Consider the following 14,456-nt stretch of genomic DNA (forward strand, 5'->3'; position numbering starts at 1 on the left):
TATACATACCATGTGCATAGTACATTCTCTCTCTCTCTCTCTCTCTCTCTCTCTCTCTCTCTCTCTCTCTCTCTCTCTCTCTCTCTCTCTCTCTCTCTCTCTCTCTCTCTCTCTCTCTCTCTCTCTCTCTCTCTCTCTCTCTCTCTCTCTCTGACAGTCCCTCTGTAATGCAACATACATCCCGGGCACACACGTCCTGCCCTCCACGACCCTCGGTGTTCGTTAGTGCGTCAAGTGAACGATCCTCATGAAAAAGGGAATGTTCATGCTCCTCGCCTCGTGTCGCCTGGATGGGAAGGCTGCTCCGTTAAGGGCCAGCAATTAACGAGGAAATGAAAAGCTCTAACACACTCGTTGGCATCACCTGTGTCCTGTGTCTCTTGTCCTGTGTGCATGTGTACCTGGGTGTAGCCGTCACCACACACACACACACACACACACACACACACACTCAGCCACTAAAAATAACGTGGAAGGTCTTCATTCGGAGCACACTTGGTAACACTACACCTCCTTTCCTATCGTAACAGTTCCTTTCTTTTATTCAACTCCATGTTATGTCATCGCCTGGATCGACTTACTTGGACTTCTACCTCATTGATGGTACAGCTGGGCCTGCCGTTCCAAAAAGTAATGCGTAGACAAAAACTGAAGGTTGTATCATCTCAGCCACTTCATTGCACGGTGACAGAAAACTAAGACTCCTTATACAGTACATTGGAATTATACGAGTTTAGCGTAAAATGAAGGTGATGATGAAAATAATATGAATATGGTGGATTTTCTCATCGTCTGCGAAAGAAATACGGAACAGGGAGTGGAGAAGGAGGAGGAGGAGGAAGAGGATGAGAACGAGGAAGAGGAGGAGGAAGAGGAAGAGGAAAAGGAAGAGGAAGAGAAAGCAGAGGAGGAGGAGGAGGAGGAGGAGGAGAAGAAGAAGAAAGACGGATAGAGGAGAGGGAGGAGGAGGCAGGAGAAAGTCATGAGCACATTTCGTGTGTAGCACAAACACCTTTCCATTTCCGTGCTGACTCTTCCCTTGTCCAACACACAAAGCCGTGAGAGCCGCGAGGAGCCTCATTACCTGCCTGGCGTGTAAGGACATGACGGGCCGAGACTCAGAACACTCACAATGCTCCATTCATGTATTCCTCAGCATTCATGACACTCTCCCATCGACTGACGCACCCACACAGATCTAAAGAAAACGTGAATGACTGACGCATGACCCATTACTCTTGTCTTTGTTTCCATTTTCTTTTTGTTTTCTGCCTGACGGACGAAGGAACGCTAAGGGACAAGGGGCAGGGGACTCTGTTAATGAACCAAGTTCCCATTAACAACTTCCAATGACTAAAGGGAATTGGGGACGTGCTCATCGGGTAACAAACTCTCCTTTACCAAGCTAGTATACGTATCCCAGTTAATTCTTCAGTGGATCCTTTCTCACCCTCATTTTTCTTCCCTAATCCTTGAGATTAACAACTCGTGATGTGTCCTTATGTTCGTGTCCTCCTCTCTATATCGCTCGACCCTTATTATTGTCATACTTGAACTTGATAGTCCCCGCCAGTACATCATGAAGTCCGTCCTCTAACACGTGGCTGCGTGGTTCACCTTCAGGTTCCTGGGCAGCGACAATCCAGACAAGTACTTCACCAGCACGCAGCGCTCGAGGATCGTCTACGAGATCTTGTCCACGGCAGCCTTTGGCAAGACGAAGAAGGGAGAGATCGGGATCGAGAGGCTGGTGGAGGAGGGCGTCTACACAGCAGCGTTTCCCCTTCATGATGTAAGGGGGGGAGAGAGAGAGAGAGAGAGAGAGAGAGAGAGAGAGAGAGAGAGAGAGAGAGAGAGAGAGAGAGAGAGAGAGAGATTTTCACCTAAATATTTGACTGTTTTGAATCCGTAATAGCATATTGGAATATTCTAGCGACGGAAGATAGCAAAACCAAGGTGAAAATTGTACAAAAGAGCCATGCACCTCACTTTGGGTCCGAAAGTTCAAGATACATGACAGCTGCCTGCCCACATTACTCATTACTACTACCCAACAAAAGATGGTCCTGGTCCACCTCATCAGCATGACCTCCATTTAAAACCGAAGAGGCTAAGCAATAGGGTTCCTGAGTTTCGCAGTCTTATCATGAAGAATTGGTGTGACTTGAGCTGTAAGTGTTTCGATCAAGCCAGAGGTAAACATCGGCGAGATTAGTGGCTGTAAAGTAAACTATTAGTCTGTTTTCAGTAATGTCACTCGTAAGATTTAGAGAAAAGTGCTGAAGAAGAGGAGGAACAGAAGATAAAGGAGGTTTTTAATAACAGTAGCGGTGGTAGCGGTTCTATTTCGGTGTTCATGATACGAGTCGGACAGGCTTCCTTAAAAACCTCCGCGTCGGAAAGAGAAGAAGATTATAATATTGTTGGTAGCAGTTCTATTTTGGTTCCATGAAAAGAACTGGACAGGCAGAACACGTCTGCTGCTGTGGGCTTGTCTGAGAGGTGTACTGACGTGTTGATAAGGGTCGGAGATGCGCGGAAGTGATACCCTGAATAACCAAGCAGGCTTAGAAACTCTGTGGTCTCTTAGGTCATGTAGTAACTTTGCGATGTCAGAGGGTACATGCAGCATAGTAGAAGTAATATTGGTAGGAGTAGTAGTTGTAGTAGCAGTAGTAGTAGTAGAGTTGTAATAGTAGTAGTAGTAGTAGTAGTAGTAGTAGTAGTAGTAATAAGAGGAGGAGGAAAAGGAGGAGTAATATAGTTACTTTTTTTTTTACTTTATAATGATCGTTGTTAGTAGGGAAGAAAGGAGAAAACGTGACGAGGCATAGAAGAAACAGAAGCTTACATAAGAGGTGTTGAGTTAATCTCCAATAATAAAACACTGAAACGTTTGGTAAAGTGTATTCGAGTATAGATATCACAGAAGCACCAGACACCGAGGCAAGCTACTGGGAGGCAGAGGGAGAGCAGAGATTTTGAAGGCTTTAAGCTGGAGGCTGTGAAGGGAGGGAGCTGTGGCTTTAGAGGCGAGAGCGTGGGGAACGTGGGTGTTGGCGATGAAAGTTAGTCGTGCCGTCTGCAGTTTGTGTGCGTGGGAGAGAGAAAAATGTAGGTGTCTGAAAAAAAGCTTTGTCTCTTTATATTCTTGACGGGATTTAAGTTTATTTTTATACATTTATTGTTTTGTTATTTCATGCTTTCAAACTCATCAGCATTAATCTCTCTTAATCCTCTTTTTTTTTATCACTCGCTGTAATTCATGCTTACCTCAGTCTAACCTCACTCATCCTAACATTGTTTTCCTTTATAAATATGTGCATGATTTCAGCAGTCATGCAGTCGTTGTGGTTAATATGAATTTATTAAAAAAATAATCCTATTTGGCTTTACTAGTCATGATTTTTAACTAAACTCGATGTGCTGATCTAGTGTGGCCATTCTCTTGCTTCCTGTCTTTGTTCTTCAGTGTTGTGGCTCACTCGTTTGTCTCCTAAGTGAAAACAACGTAATCCAGCAATACTCAATTCCAGTATCCTCTTTTGTTACTTGAGCCCTGTTGACGATATTCTGGGAAAAAAAAAAAATTGAAAGTAAGAAAAATCTAAAAATATCTGAAGCTGAATTATTGTGTTGTAAAATCTCAGAAGAATATGAAAAAGAAAAATGAAAAAAGATATGAAAAAGAAAAATGGAAAAAGTTTGACTATAGTGGTTGTCTCGAAATAAACGTGAAATTGTAGAAAAAATAATAATGTTTAAAATGTGTGTGTGTGTGTGTGTGTGTGTGTGTGTGTGTGTGTGTGTGTGTGTGTGTATACAAGTACAGTGATGTCCTGTGTTGTGCTGTATGATGTTATGCAAGTGTTGTAGTATAGTGATGACAGAAAGGGCGTGACAAAATAATCATTAACCTCACACACTCCTGCATCTCAAATCTTTCAGGGGCCCTACGAGCCTCCCCGCGGCCCGCTGGACCCGTCGCGCCTCAACCCCCGTCAGGTGCTGTACCACTACTGGGCGCGTTGGGGCAAGTGGTACAAGTATCAGCCGCTCGACCACATCCGCGAGTACTTTGGCGAGAAGATCGGCATTTACTTCGCTTGGCTTGGTGAGTCGACTGCAAATAAATAAATAAATAAATAAAATAAATAAATGAATAAAATAAATGCATAAATAAATTAATAGAGTAAATTAAATGAATAAATAAATACATAAAAAACCTGATTGGATAAATGGTTGAGTTGAACATTTTTTCTGTCCGTTTTCATCAAGGTCACTTCTCGTGCATTTGTCTTCAGTTCCCTGCTTTCTCGGATCTCCTCCCTTGTCCTGTTTCGTCCAACGTTCTAATGCAAGATGTAACTCGATTTTTTTTTTTTTTTTTTATGTTCCATGGAAGGTATTTTAGTGGAGAAAATTCCTTAACGAAAATAGTGACTTTTAATTTTCCACTTCCTTTTTCCCTAGTTTTGCCGAAGTATGAAAAGTTTCCTTTGTTCCCTTTAGGAGTACAAAGGACGCAAGATTCTTTGCCTCTGTTTTTTTTTTTTTTTTTTTTCCTAGTATGAGAAACTAGGTGCAGGATAGTTTTGAGAGGAGGAAAGATCAAGCCTTATCTCTCCGCTGCCTCGGTGAACATCAGCCTCGGAGTAGCTGGAGGTTCTACGTAGGAAGTGCTTGAATTACCCAGACATACAAATGCGACTTTTATCAATCTATCTGTATACAAGGCTGCAATACCTCTTAAAGGGGAACGCCGATACAAAGCGACCTCATACTCACAAGCATTCCCTCAAAATCTGCTCAGAGTAACAAAATACCTAAAAATATCGCTAGAATCTCACCTATGTCGCTTTTAAGGCTTACTTTGACGAGGCCAGTTGTGGGATTCTCCAGGTGTGGGTGGCAAGAAGGCTTCCCAGAGTAGTCCTTCTATTTATAGACCTAGACAGTGACGTACAGGCTAACATGAGACCATTGGCATTTATTACTTATTCATGATGTGCCTCGTAAATTTAGTAGAGGCCAGCGTGAGGTGTGGGTTTGTGGAGACCTGTCATCGTATTTTTATATTAGAGACAATGTGTTACAATAGAAGGTGTATTTTGGGTATCAGGTTGCCTCGATAAGAAAGAGGTCAATAAACAAGAAGTGTTTGTTTTTATCCTTTTCTTTTTTAAGTTTACTATTTTAAAGATTTCTTGATAGAGCAGCGATATGATAATTCTGTATTTTATCAGTGTACAGCATTCAGTTTTAATGTTCTTCATAGAGTTTTTGTTTAGTTTCTTCTTCATTGTCTATTCTCTCGCTCAGTTCTACACTCAGACACCCTCCTTTATCGAGAGCTTTTTTTTCTCTCTCTCTTTGCAACTCCTCACTTCCTCTCGTCTACACGAAAAAGAGTATTTTTTTTTCTGGCCCTTTTTCTTTTCCTCTCTCTTTCAGACTCTCAGTAACTTTGAACCAATAACACGTCTATGTTCGACACTCTCCGTCTTCCCTTACCTCTCCCTCTTCACTCCACACTTCACCACGCCACCTTTCCCCCATACCCCCTCCCTCTCTCTCTCTCTCTCTCTCTCTCTCTCTCTCTCTCTCTCTCTCTCTCTCTCTCTCTCTCTCTCTCTCTCTCTCTCTCTCTCTCTCTCTCTCTCTCTCTCTCTCTTTCTCTCTCTCTCTCTGTACCCATCATCTCCACATGGATAACCTTTCATCCTCTACCTCCTCGCAGCCTCATCCTCTTTCTTCTCTCATCTCTTTGTCTTTCTTCTTTTACTGTCTCTTACTTTTCCCTTTCCTATCCTCAGATCAGGTTTACAGTCACTTGGCACTGGGGCGGACTGCACTCAGGCCATATAAGCCTCGGGTCAAATGATCCTTAAGATAGATTGGCCGTGCAAATAGGACGTTTTCTACTCGAGACACTTGGTACCCAAACCAGTTGTTACCCAAAATCTCTCTAGACTCTGGACTACAGGGTTCGTGAAGGCAGCATGTGGATCCGCACACACTAATATAATGTTCACCAGCCCATCCACTTCTTACTCAACCACAGCCACTCATCCATTCAAGCACTCAACCATATCCACTCACTCCCAGCCATAACCCCATCCTTCTATCCACCGACTCACACCTACCCACTTACCCGCCTCCATTAGCATACATATCCAGCCTCTCAATCACATCCACCCATCGCACATAACTACGGCTCACCCACTCAGGCTGATTTGTCTTAATGATCATCTGACCTGAGGCCTATATGACTTGATTAAATCGCCATCCGTTCCAGTACAAAGTGACTAGCTCTCCTCAAATCATATTACTACATCCCTTTCTCCTCCTTTCTTTCGCCTTCCACTTTCCATCTCTCAGTCCCCATCTTCTTCCCTTTCTTTCTCGTCTTCCTCTCTTTACAGTGGGTGTCGTTTCCTTCCTTTCCCTGCACGAATTATATCCACACGTACCGTCTCTTTCACCTCCCAACTTTCTTCCTCCTTCTCCTCCCTGTACCGTCCTCTTCTTTCACTCTTTCGCTCTACTTCCTTGCCTGCACAAATATTTTCCACCTAAAGTAGTGCGTACCATAATCCCTTTCCTCTCTTTTGTATCGCCTCTTAATCTCCACCTCTTCAACCTCTTCCTCTTTTATCAGATCTTTCTCCTCCTTCCCCTCACCTTATTGTTTCCTTGTGTTTTCAATGCGAGTTTCTTTCGCATTATATACTAGATCACTTGCGCTCTTCTCATTCGTTTATCATCATTATTCTGTCTATCGTCTCTCATCACCTTATCACTTTATCTTTCGTCTCCCATTACTTTATTTTTTTTTTTTTTACTTTTGTCTCATTACTTTATTACTTTATCTTTCGTCTCCCTTTATCTTATTACTTCATCTTTCGTCTTCCATTACCTTATTACCTTATCCTCCTCCTGCACCTCACTCTCTGCCCCCAGGGATGTACACGGGGTGGCTGCTGCCGGCGGCGGTGGTGGGGCTGCTGGTGTTCATGTACGGCGTCATCACCATCAACCAGAACACGCCGGCCAATGAGATCTGCGACTCCCGCGGCGAGTTTATCATGTGTCCCCTGTGCAACGAGAGGCTGGGCTGCGCTTTCTGGGACCTCAGCGACATCTGCTTCAACACTCGCATCTCCTACCTCTTCGACCACCCCGGCACAGTCTTCTACTCCATCTTCGTGTCCTTCTGGGGTGAGTCTGGTGTGTGTGTGTGTGTGTGTGTGTGTGTGTGTGTGTGTGTGTGTGTGTGTGTGTGTGTGTGTGTGTTGACAGCAGTGGTCTTAATAATGTACCGTGTTGACGTTGATTTGTATACAGGAAATCATATATTCGACTTCTCTAACTTAACCATATTTAATCTAACTTAACCTAACTTTACCTTATCTTGACTTAACTAACTTAACCTAACCTAGCCACACTGACAATAGGCCTTCATAACCTAAACTACTTTTAACCTAACCTAACCTAGCCACACTGACAATAGGCCTTCATAACCTAACTTACCTTTAACCTAACCTGACCTTACCTTACCATGCCTCACCTCACGTTACCTGGCCCAACTTAACCTAACCTATTCACACTCCCTGTATCTTTGAATAATGTACTTACTAAATGGGGGTCAATGAAGTAACTAGCTGTGTGTGTGGTGGAGCGGTGGATGAGAGGGTGGATGGATATTGCGTGGGTTTTGTTATGTCTCTCTTTCTCCTTACATGTACAGTACAGTATATAAAATACCTTCTGTTATAGGGTCGGAAGATTCTTCTTTGTGTGAAAAAAAAAAAAGTCGTCTTATAAGCCAAGATAGATTTGAAGTAGTAGTTTAATCTGAGTCTCGATGTGTGTGTCTTTTGTTTGTAATTTGTGTGACGCTGGAGGTGTTTTCTGGGTTCTAAGGAGGCTTTAGTTGTCGTTTGCTAAGTTTCCTTTTATAATGATCTTAGAGTAAAAGTACACCAAGCACTCCTGTCCTTAGTTTTTCTCTACGCTCCGCCAGTGCTAAATAAAGGTTCATAATTTTTTGGGGGTTGTAAGGGGTCTTCAGTTGTCTCTTGTTAAACTCACGTTCATAACTCGTTGAGAAAATTGCATTAGTATATCATGATTACCTCTAGTTAGTAGTTTAACCTCGCGTTCCAGTATATAGTCTTGAACAAAGGCTCATTTTTTTTTTTTTTTTTCAGAATTTTAAGGAAGTTTCAGAAGAACCATATTGAGTTCACTGTATAGTTAACTGAAAAAAAACTCTTAGGAAATTATGAACCACTCCTTTGTCTTTTCTTTTTTTTTTCGTGGCTTTCCACTAATTTCATACAAAGTTTTCAAAGAAATTTATTAGCCGTGTTAGGCAGTGATCTGTTTATACTCCTTCATCTCTTCACCTCCACCTCCTTTACTTTCCTGTATCTCCCTCATCCTTGCCTCTCTTCCCGCTTCTTTTACTTTTTTTTCTTTTATCCTTCATTTGTGTTTCCTTCGTCTTTCTCTCCACCATGCATATGCTGTTCTTCCTCCTTGACTCCCTCCTCCATTTCTTTCCTGTATCCCTCTTAGTGATCACCACCTCTTCTACTTTTATATCCCTCGGTGGTGTTTCCCCCATCTTTCTCTCCTCCTCCACCTCCATACTTCCCTCCACCTAGACTTTCCTTGCTCTCCATTCCGTCTGGTACACATTCCTCCACCCCTCATCCTCTCTCCCTTTTTCTGCACCTTTCTCCTCCAATTTTCCTTCTTCCCTCATTCCCTACTGCCTAATTCCCCTCTCCTCCTCTTACTGTTTTCCTTCCTTCCTCCCGCTCCGAACAGAAATAAGCTTTAGTCACAGCGCAGCGCCAGACAGCACCCTGAGACCGGCCAGCTGCTGGGAGGGGGACGATGGTCTGTTGGCGGGAGGGGCAACAGGGAAACAACTGCCAGAGAGAGAGAGAGAGAGAGAGCGCACATCCAGTATCCACTCACACCCACGCATACACACACAGTTAGTTGGAAATCACAGAAAGACTGAGGAAGCACCCCATCTGTCCACAAAAAAAATAAAAAAGGAAACCAAATACTTGAAAATACAGGAAAGAAAACGAGAGAGAGAGAGAGAGATAGATAGAGAGAGAGAGGGGTACATAATGTGAGCCACTTATCTTAGTAATGTTTATTCAGCATGTATTCCCAATCACTGCTCCCTCCCCTCGCAGTTACCAGCATTGCTTTGTAATTCATGTCCTGGGAATGGGTTTTTTTTTTGTTTTTGCCTCTTTTTTGTCGGAATGTAGCCAACTCTCTCTCTCTCTCTCTCTCTCTCTCTCTCTCTCTCTCTCTCTCTCTCTCTCTCTCTCTCTCTCTCTCTGTCGCTCGTTTCCATTCCTGCATTTTCATGTATTTTATTTATTTATTTTATTTTTTTTTTGACATTATAAAATCTTTCCTCAATATATTTCTGCGATTTCAGCATTTTTAGCTGGTGTCGTTTGTGTGTGTGTGTGCGTGTGTGTGTGTGTGTGTGTGTGTGTGTGTGTGTGTGTGTGTGTGTGTGTGTGCGCTAAATTTCTGTCCACAATCTAACCTCTACCTATTCTAGCAACCCACCATCCTTTCTTCACCTGCCCGTCCCTCCTCCTCCTTCAGCCGTGTCCTTCCTGGAGTACTGGAAGCGTAAGAGCGCCTCCCTGGCTCACCACTGGGACTGCCTCGACTTCCAGGAGGAGGAGGAACGGCCCCGCCCGGAGTTTGCAGCCAAGGCGCCGTGCAGGGAGAGGAACCCAATCACGGGCGTGAGGGAGCCGTCCTTTCCTAAGTCCATCAGGACCAAGAGGATCATGGCGGGAGTCGGACTTATCTTTATCATGGTGAGGGTGGAGAGAGAGAGAGAGAGAGAGAGAGAGAGAGAGAGAGAGAGAGAGAGAGAGAGATTGTAACTGCCAACCTTCTTTATCCTCCTATAACTTCCTGCCCTCCTCTTCTAGATGAGTCTAGTGATCATCTTCATCGTGGCAGTCATCATCTACCGGGTCCTCGTGTCCATCCCTCTCTTCCGCAACGACACCCTCCGCTCGCAGGTTAGTTAAAGGGATGCGGGAAAGGAGGATGGCTCACTCAGGTGTCTCCTCGCCCCTACACGGACTTGTCGTTATCATATTATGAAATATAATTTTTCGTTCGTAAATATCAATAATTATGCAGGATAATAACTTGACTATTGTTTTGTGCGTAAAGATTCATGCTAAGTAGTGTTGATTAATATGTGGGAGTGAGAAGGAATGTTAATTGACAAGTGAATGAGTAAAGCTAGTAAAATTACTGAGTATACCTTGTATCATATTTCACTTCAAAGTTGTTTATTATTTTTACTCTTTTCTTTTTATATAAACGATCTTCCTTGTGTGTCACTTATTGTTCCTCTCACATAACTATCACTCAGATCATTCTTTTCATTTACTTTTTTTTTTAGTTTCCTGCATTTCTTTTCTCTCCAGACTTAGACTACTTTCTAGGCAACTCTTACACCTCCTAAAATCAAATGTCATAACCTTTTGTTCATGTTTAATTCAGAGTGTTCTCTTCATATAGCAAAGCATCACCATATCAGCTTTAGTGCCACAAAGTCAGTGATTGGCTCGCTGTGTGAAACCCATAACTCCACTTCATTCCAGGCCCAGGCCATCTCCTCGCTGTCCGGTGCGGTGGTCAACTTCATCATCATCATGTGCATGGGCCGCGTGTATGAGAAGCTCGCCTTCCGACTCACTACATGGGGTGAGTCCCTGCTGGAGGCATAGTAGCGGTCTGCCGGAAGCGGCGGTGGTCTGAGTGAAGCTGGTACTGATGATGCAACTATTAATGTAGCATATGACAAATAACTTACCCTTGTGAGCAATTAAAAATAACAAATGTCCAGGGTATTAAATAGATAGCGTACGTTTCATTTTAAAGAGACATGTATTACCACCGACAGTTTGAGTTTGGGATACGATATGAATAATTTGGTTCTTTCAGTGTTCTCTCTGAAATAATTTTTTGTTTGATGGTCAGGTATCTTTATATAATTAAGAGTGAGGAAGAAAGAAATAGAATAAAGCTTCCTGGTGCCACTTAACAATAAACTGATCAGATTACAATAAAGGTACTCTCTCCGTCTTCTATCTTCAGTTACTAGTCATGTATCTATTCCTCGCCATTGGTCGTCCATCGGTAGCCATCCATGAAACATACCACGATACTGAAAGGGAAGAAGTGTATTTGTCAAGTGAGCCAGCGATAAGTCTATGAGGGGAAATAATTAACAGAACCTACATGTATGTATGGAGTGCGCTGAAAAGGGGAAGGAACGATACATATGTTAGTCTATACAGTGAAGGGAGAGAGTGAAAAAAAAACTATGGTACTTAGCAGAAAAGAACAGTGTTAGGTTGTCGTATAGTATTTCATCAGATAATCGAGAATCAGGTTAATTCGCCAGTTTAATCTGAACAAGCCACAACAAGCAGAGGGAGGGAAGCTGTAAGATTATCGTATACTATGTCGTAAAAGAATCGAGGAAGCAAGTAGTTTTTCCTTTCCGCCAAGTCAAGCTGAACAGACGACAACAAAACGTTTCTCTTCACTCCCACAGAAATGCATCGAACCCAGACGGACTTCGAGGACAACCTGACGTTCAAAGTGTTCATCTTCCAGTTCGTCAACTTCTACTCATCCATCTTCTACATCGCCTTCTTCAAGGGTCGCTTCGTGGGCTACCCGGGCCACTACCACCACATCCTGGGCTTCAGAAACGAGGACGTGAGTGTGGCGGAGAGGCATCTGCGATCTGGTGTCCTCCCGTGGCTTTTGGTTGTGTTTTCCTTTGGCTTGATGAGAGAGAGAGAGAGAGAGAGAGAGAGAGAGAGAGAGAGAGAGAGAGAGAGATGCATACAGTAATAATACAGCTAGACAGAGAGACAGAGAAATAGAGAGATTTTTTTTTCATTTACAGTTTTTTATCACGATTCCTTTTTCATTTACCTCGAGACAACCAGAGATGGAGACAAAGATAGGGAGACTGATATATTCTTCTTTCTTCTTCTACAGTTCTTTTTTTATTACGGTTCCTTTCCTTTGCTCCGAGAAATAGAATACTGTGTTATTAAAGAAACAAACAATAAGCAGAGACAGACAGATAGACAGAAGGAAGGATAAGAATAAGAACTCCAACTAAAATAATCCTTGTCTCTCTGCAGTGCTCGGCGGGTGGGTGTCTCATCGAACTGGCGCAGCAGCTGGCCGTCATCATGATCGGGAAGCAGGTGGTGAACAACGCCCAGGAGATCCTCGTGCCCAAGGTCAAGATGTGGTGGCACAAGAAGCAGGTGAGCGCCGGGGGAAGCGGGGAGGTTTGGGCTTGGCGAGTCATTGTGAATAGCCGCTGCTTGGTCCACGATTTGTCCCTCTACCTTCTGTGTGTTGATCTGAGAGAGAGAGAGAGAGAGAGAGAGAGAGAGAGAGAGAGAGAGAGAGAGAGAGAGAGAGAGAGAAGCGGGGGAAGGAGTGAGTTTGGAAACGGATGAATAACTAAAAATAAGTTGATGAATTAATTAAAAGTTGAAAATTAAAAGAATAAAAATACTTGGAATGTTGCTTCCTCAAAAAATGAATAAATAAATAAATAAAAAAGGAGAACCTATTAACCAGAAGCCAGTTAGCCGATTTAGATCAGACTTGACTGTAACACCCTCACACTCTTCACTGAAAATCGCTACTTTGATAGTCAGGTAACTTTAACATTAAAATTACATAAATTAACAGAGCAAAGAGATAAAAAGAAATACACACGACGTAGATACAGTACCTATAGCAAAGCACTATGTAGAACAGCAGACAGAGAGCAGCAGAGTAAAGAGATACAAACAAATGCACATGAGCCTAAACACAGCACGTATAGCAAACCAGTATATAGAAGGGCAAATACAGCACCTGCCTATAACAAAGCAATATTTGATGACCTACTACTCTATTTGAGAGCTAATTCCCTCTTAAAAAAAAAAAAGAGAGAGAGAGAGAGAGAGAGAGATATGAAGGAACTGGTTCTCAAATAAAGTAATAGATGACTGGAACAGACTGAGTGGTCAGATTGTTTGTGCTGAGTCATTAGGCATCTTTAAAAGGAGAAAAGACAAATTTATGGGTGAGAACGATAGGTGAAAATAAATACATAGCCATGCTTCATACAGGGAATGCCACGTATAGGCTTGATGGCTTCTTGCAGCTTCCCTTATTTTCCTACGTTCTTATGACCTGGCCGTCCCTCCCCGGCAGGTGAAGATGGCCCACAAGGCAAGGACCAGATGGGAAGCGGACTACCAACTGATCGACAATGAGGGACTGTTTCAGGAGTACCTCGAGATGGGTAAGACGATCATTCTCTCTCTCTCTCTCTCTCTCTCTCTCTCTCTCTCTCTCTCTCTCTCTCTCTCTCTCTCTCTCTCTCTCTCTCTCTCTGTTTTCTCATCCCAGCAGGCTCCAGAGTTCCCAGTTTGCTTCTTTTTCAAGGGTGTTCCATTTGGTAGACTCAGGAATAAACCATAAATTTAACCTTATTGCGTCGTGTTATGAGAGAGAGAGAGAGAGAGAGAGAGAGAGAGAGAGAGAGAGAGAGAGAGAGAGAGAGAGAGAGAGAGAGAGGTTAAGGAGAGCTATATTAAAATTACTATCATCACCAGTGCATCATCTGTCTGTTCCAGTATACCTTGTTAGTCATTGCTATCACCATCATCAGTCTTTAGGATGCCACTGCTGGGCAAACCGTTCCTTCTTCCTCTGCACTCATCCCTGCAGGCTGCCCATCTATTACGGGCCACAACAGAACACCTCATCTCTTATCTCCGATCTAAAACCACAAACAGCTTGACAAAATTTAACCAGACTTATTTATACGAAGCATTACACAAATACCTCCTTTAACCATTTCCCCCACTCATCGAAAGACCACAGGAGAACAATCTATTTTTTATCCATAGTCTGAAAAAGAACGCAAAGATGTTGTAGATATAAACAAAATCAACCAGAAGTATTTATAAGAAGAATATACCACTTACAGCGCTCCTTTCCTCTTCCAGTGCTCCAGTTCGGCTTCCTCACCATCTTCGTGGCGGCGTTCCCCCTAGCGCCGCTCTTCGCCCTCCTCAACAACTGGGTGGAGATTCGCCTCGACGCTCAGAAGTTTGTGTGTGAGACGCGGCGGCCGGTGTCTGAGCGCGCCCAGAACATCGGCATCTGGTTCACCATTCTGGACTTTATGGCGCATCTAGCAGTGATCAGCAACGTGAGTGTGTGTGTGAGAGAGAGAGAGAGAATTGGAAGTTTGTATGTAGTTTATTATTGTTCACGTAAGCCTCTGTGTTTTTAATTTAAGTTGTATTAAACACGCACACACACTCTCTCTCTCTCTCTCTCTCTCT

The 14,456-nt window shown here is 43.2% G+C and overlaps 1 protein-coding gene across 10 annotated transcripts in view; it reads left to right on the plus strand.

Moving 5' to 3' along the window:
* Window positions 1-14,456, plus strand: part of LOC135105391 (anoctamin-7-like) — a 102,874-nt gene that overhangs the window by 80,958 nt on the left and 7,460 nt on the right. For 9 of the 10 annotated variants that reach the window (XM_064013567.1, XM_064013574.1, XM_064013538.1 and 6 more), the window contains 10 exons: window positions 1,624-1,792; window positions 3,949-4,114; window positions 6,964-7,221; window positions 9,652-9,872; window positions 9,990-10,082; window positions 10,677-10,779; window positions 11,636-11,802; window positions 12,240-12,368; window positions 13,315-13,405; window positions 14,115-14,320. In XM_064013567.1, the coding sequence (XP_063869637.1) occupies window positions 1,624-1,792; window positions 3,949-4,114; window positions 6,964-7,221; window positions 9,652-9,872; window positions 9,990-10,082; window positions 10,677-10,779; window positions 11,636-11,802; window positions 12,240-12,368; window positions 13,315-13,405; window positions 14,115-14,320 (1,603 nt within the window). The remainder of the gene's footprint in view (window positions 1-1,623; window positions 1,793-3,948; window positions 4,115-6,963; window positions 7,222-9,651; window positions 9,873-9,989; window positions 10,083-10,676; window positions 10,780-11,635; window positions 11,803-12,239; window positions 12,369-13,314; window positions 13,406-14,114; window positions 14,321-14,456) is intronic. The other variant, XM_064013550.1, reaches the window with a different exon arrangement.

Source organism: Scylla paramamosain, chromosome 1 (genome assembly GCF_035594125.1).
Source record: "Scylla paramamosain isolate STU-SP2022 chromosome 1, ASM3559412v1, whole genome shotgun sequence".
NCBI classification, from domain to species: domain Eukaryota; kingdom Metazoa; phylum Arthropoda; class Malacostraca; order Decapoda; family Portunidae; genus Scylla; species Scylla paramamosain.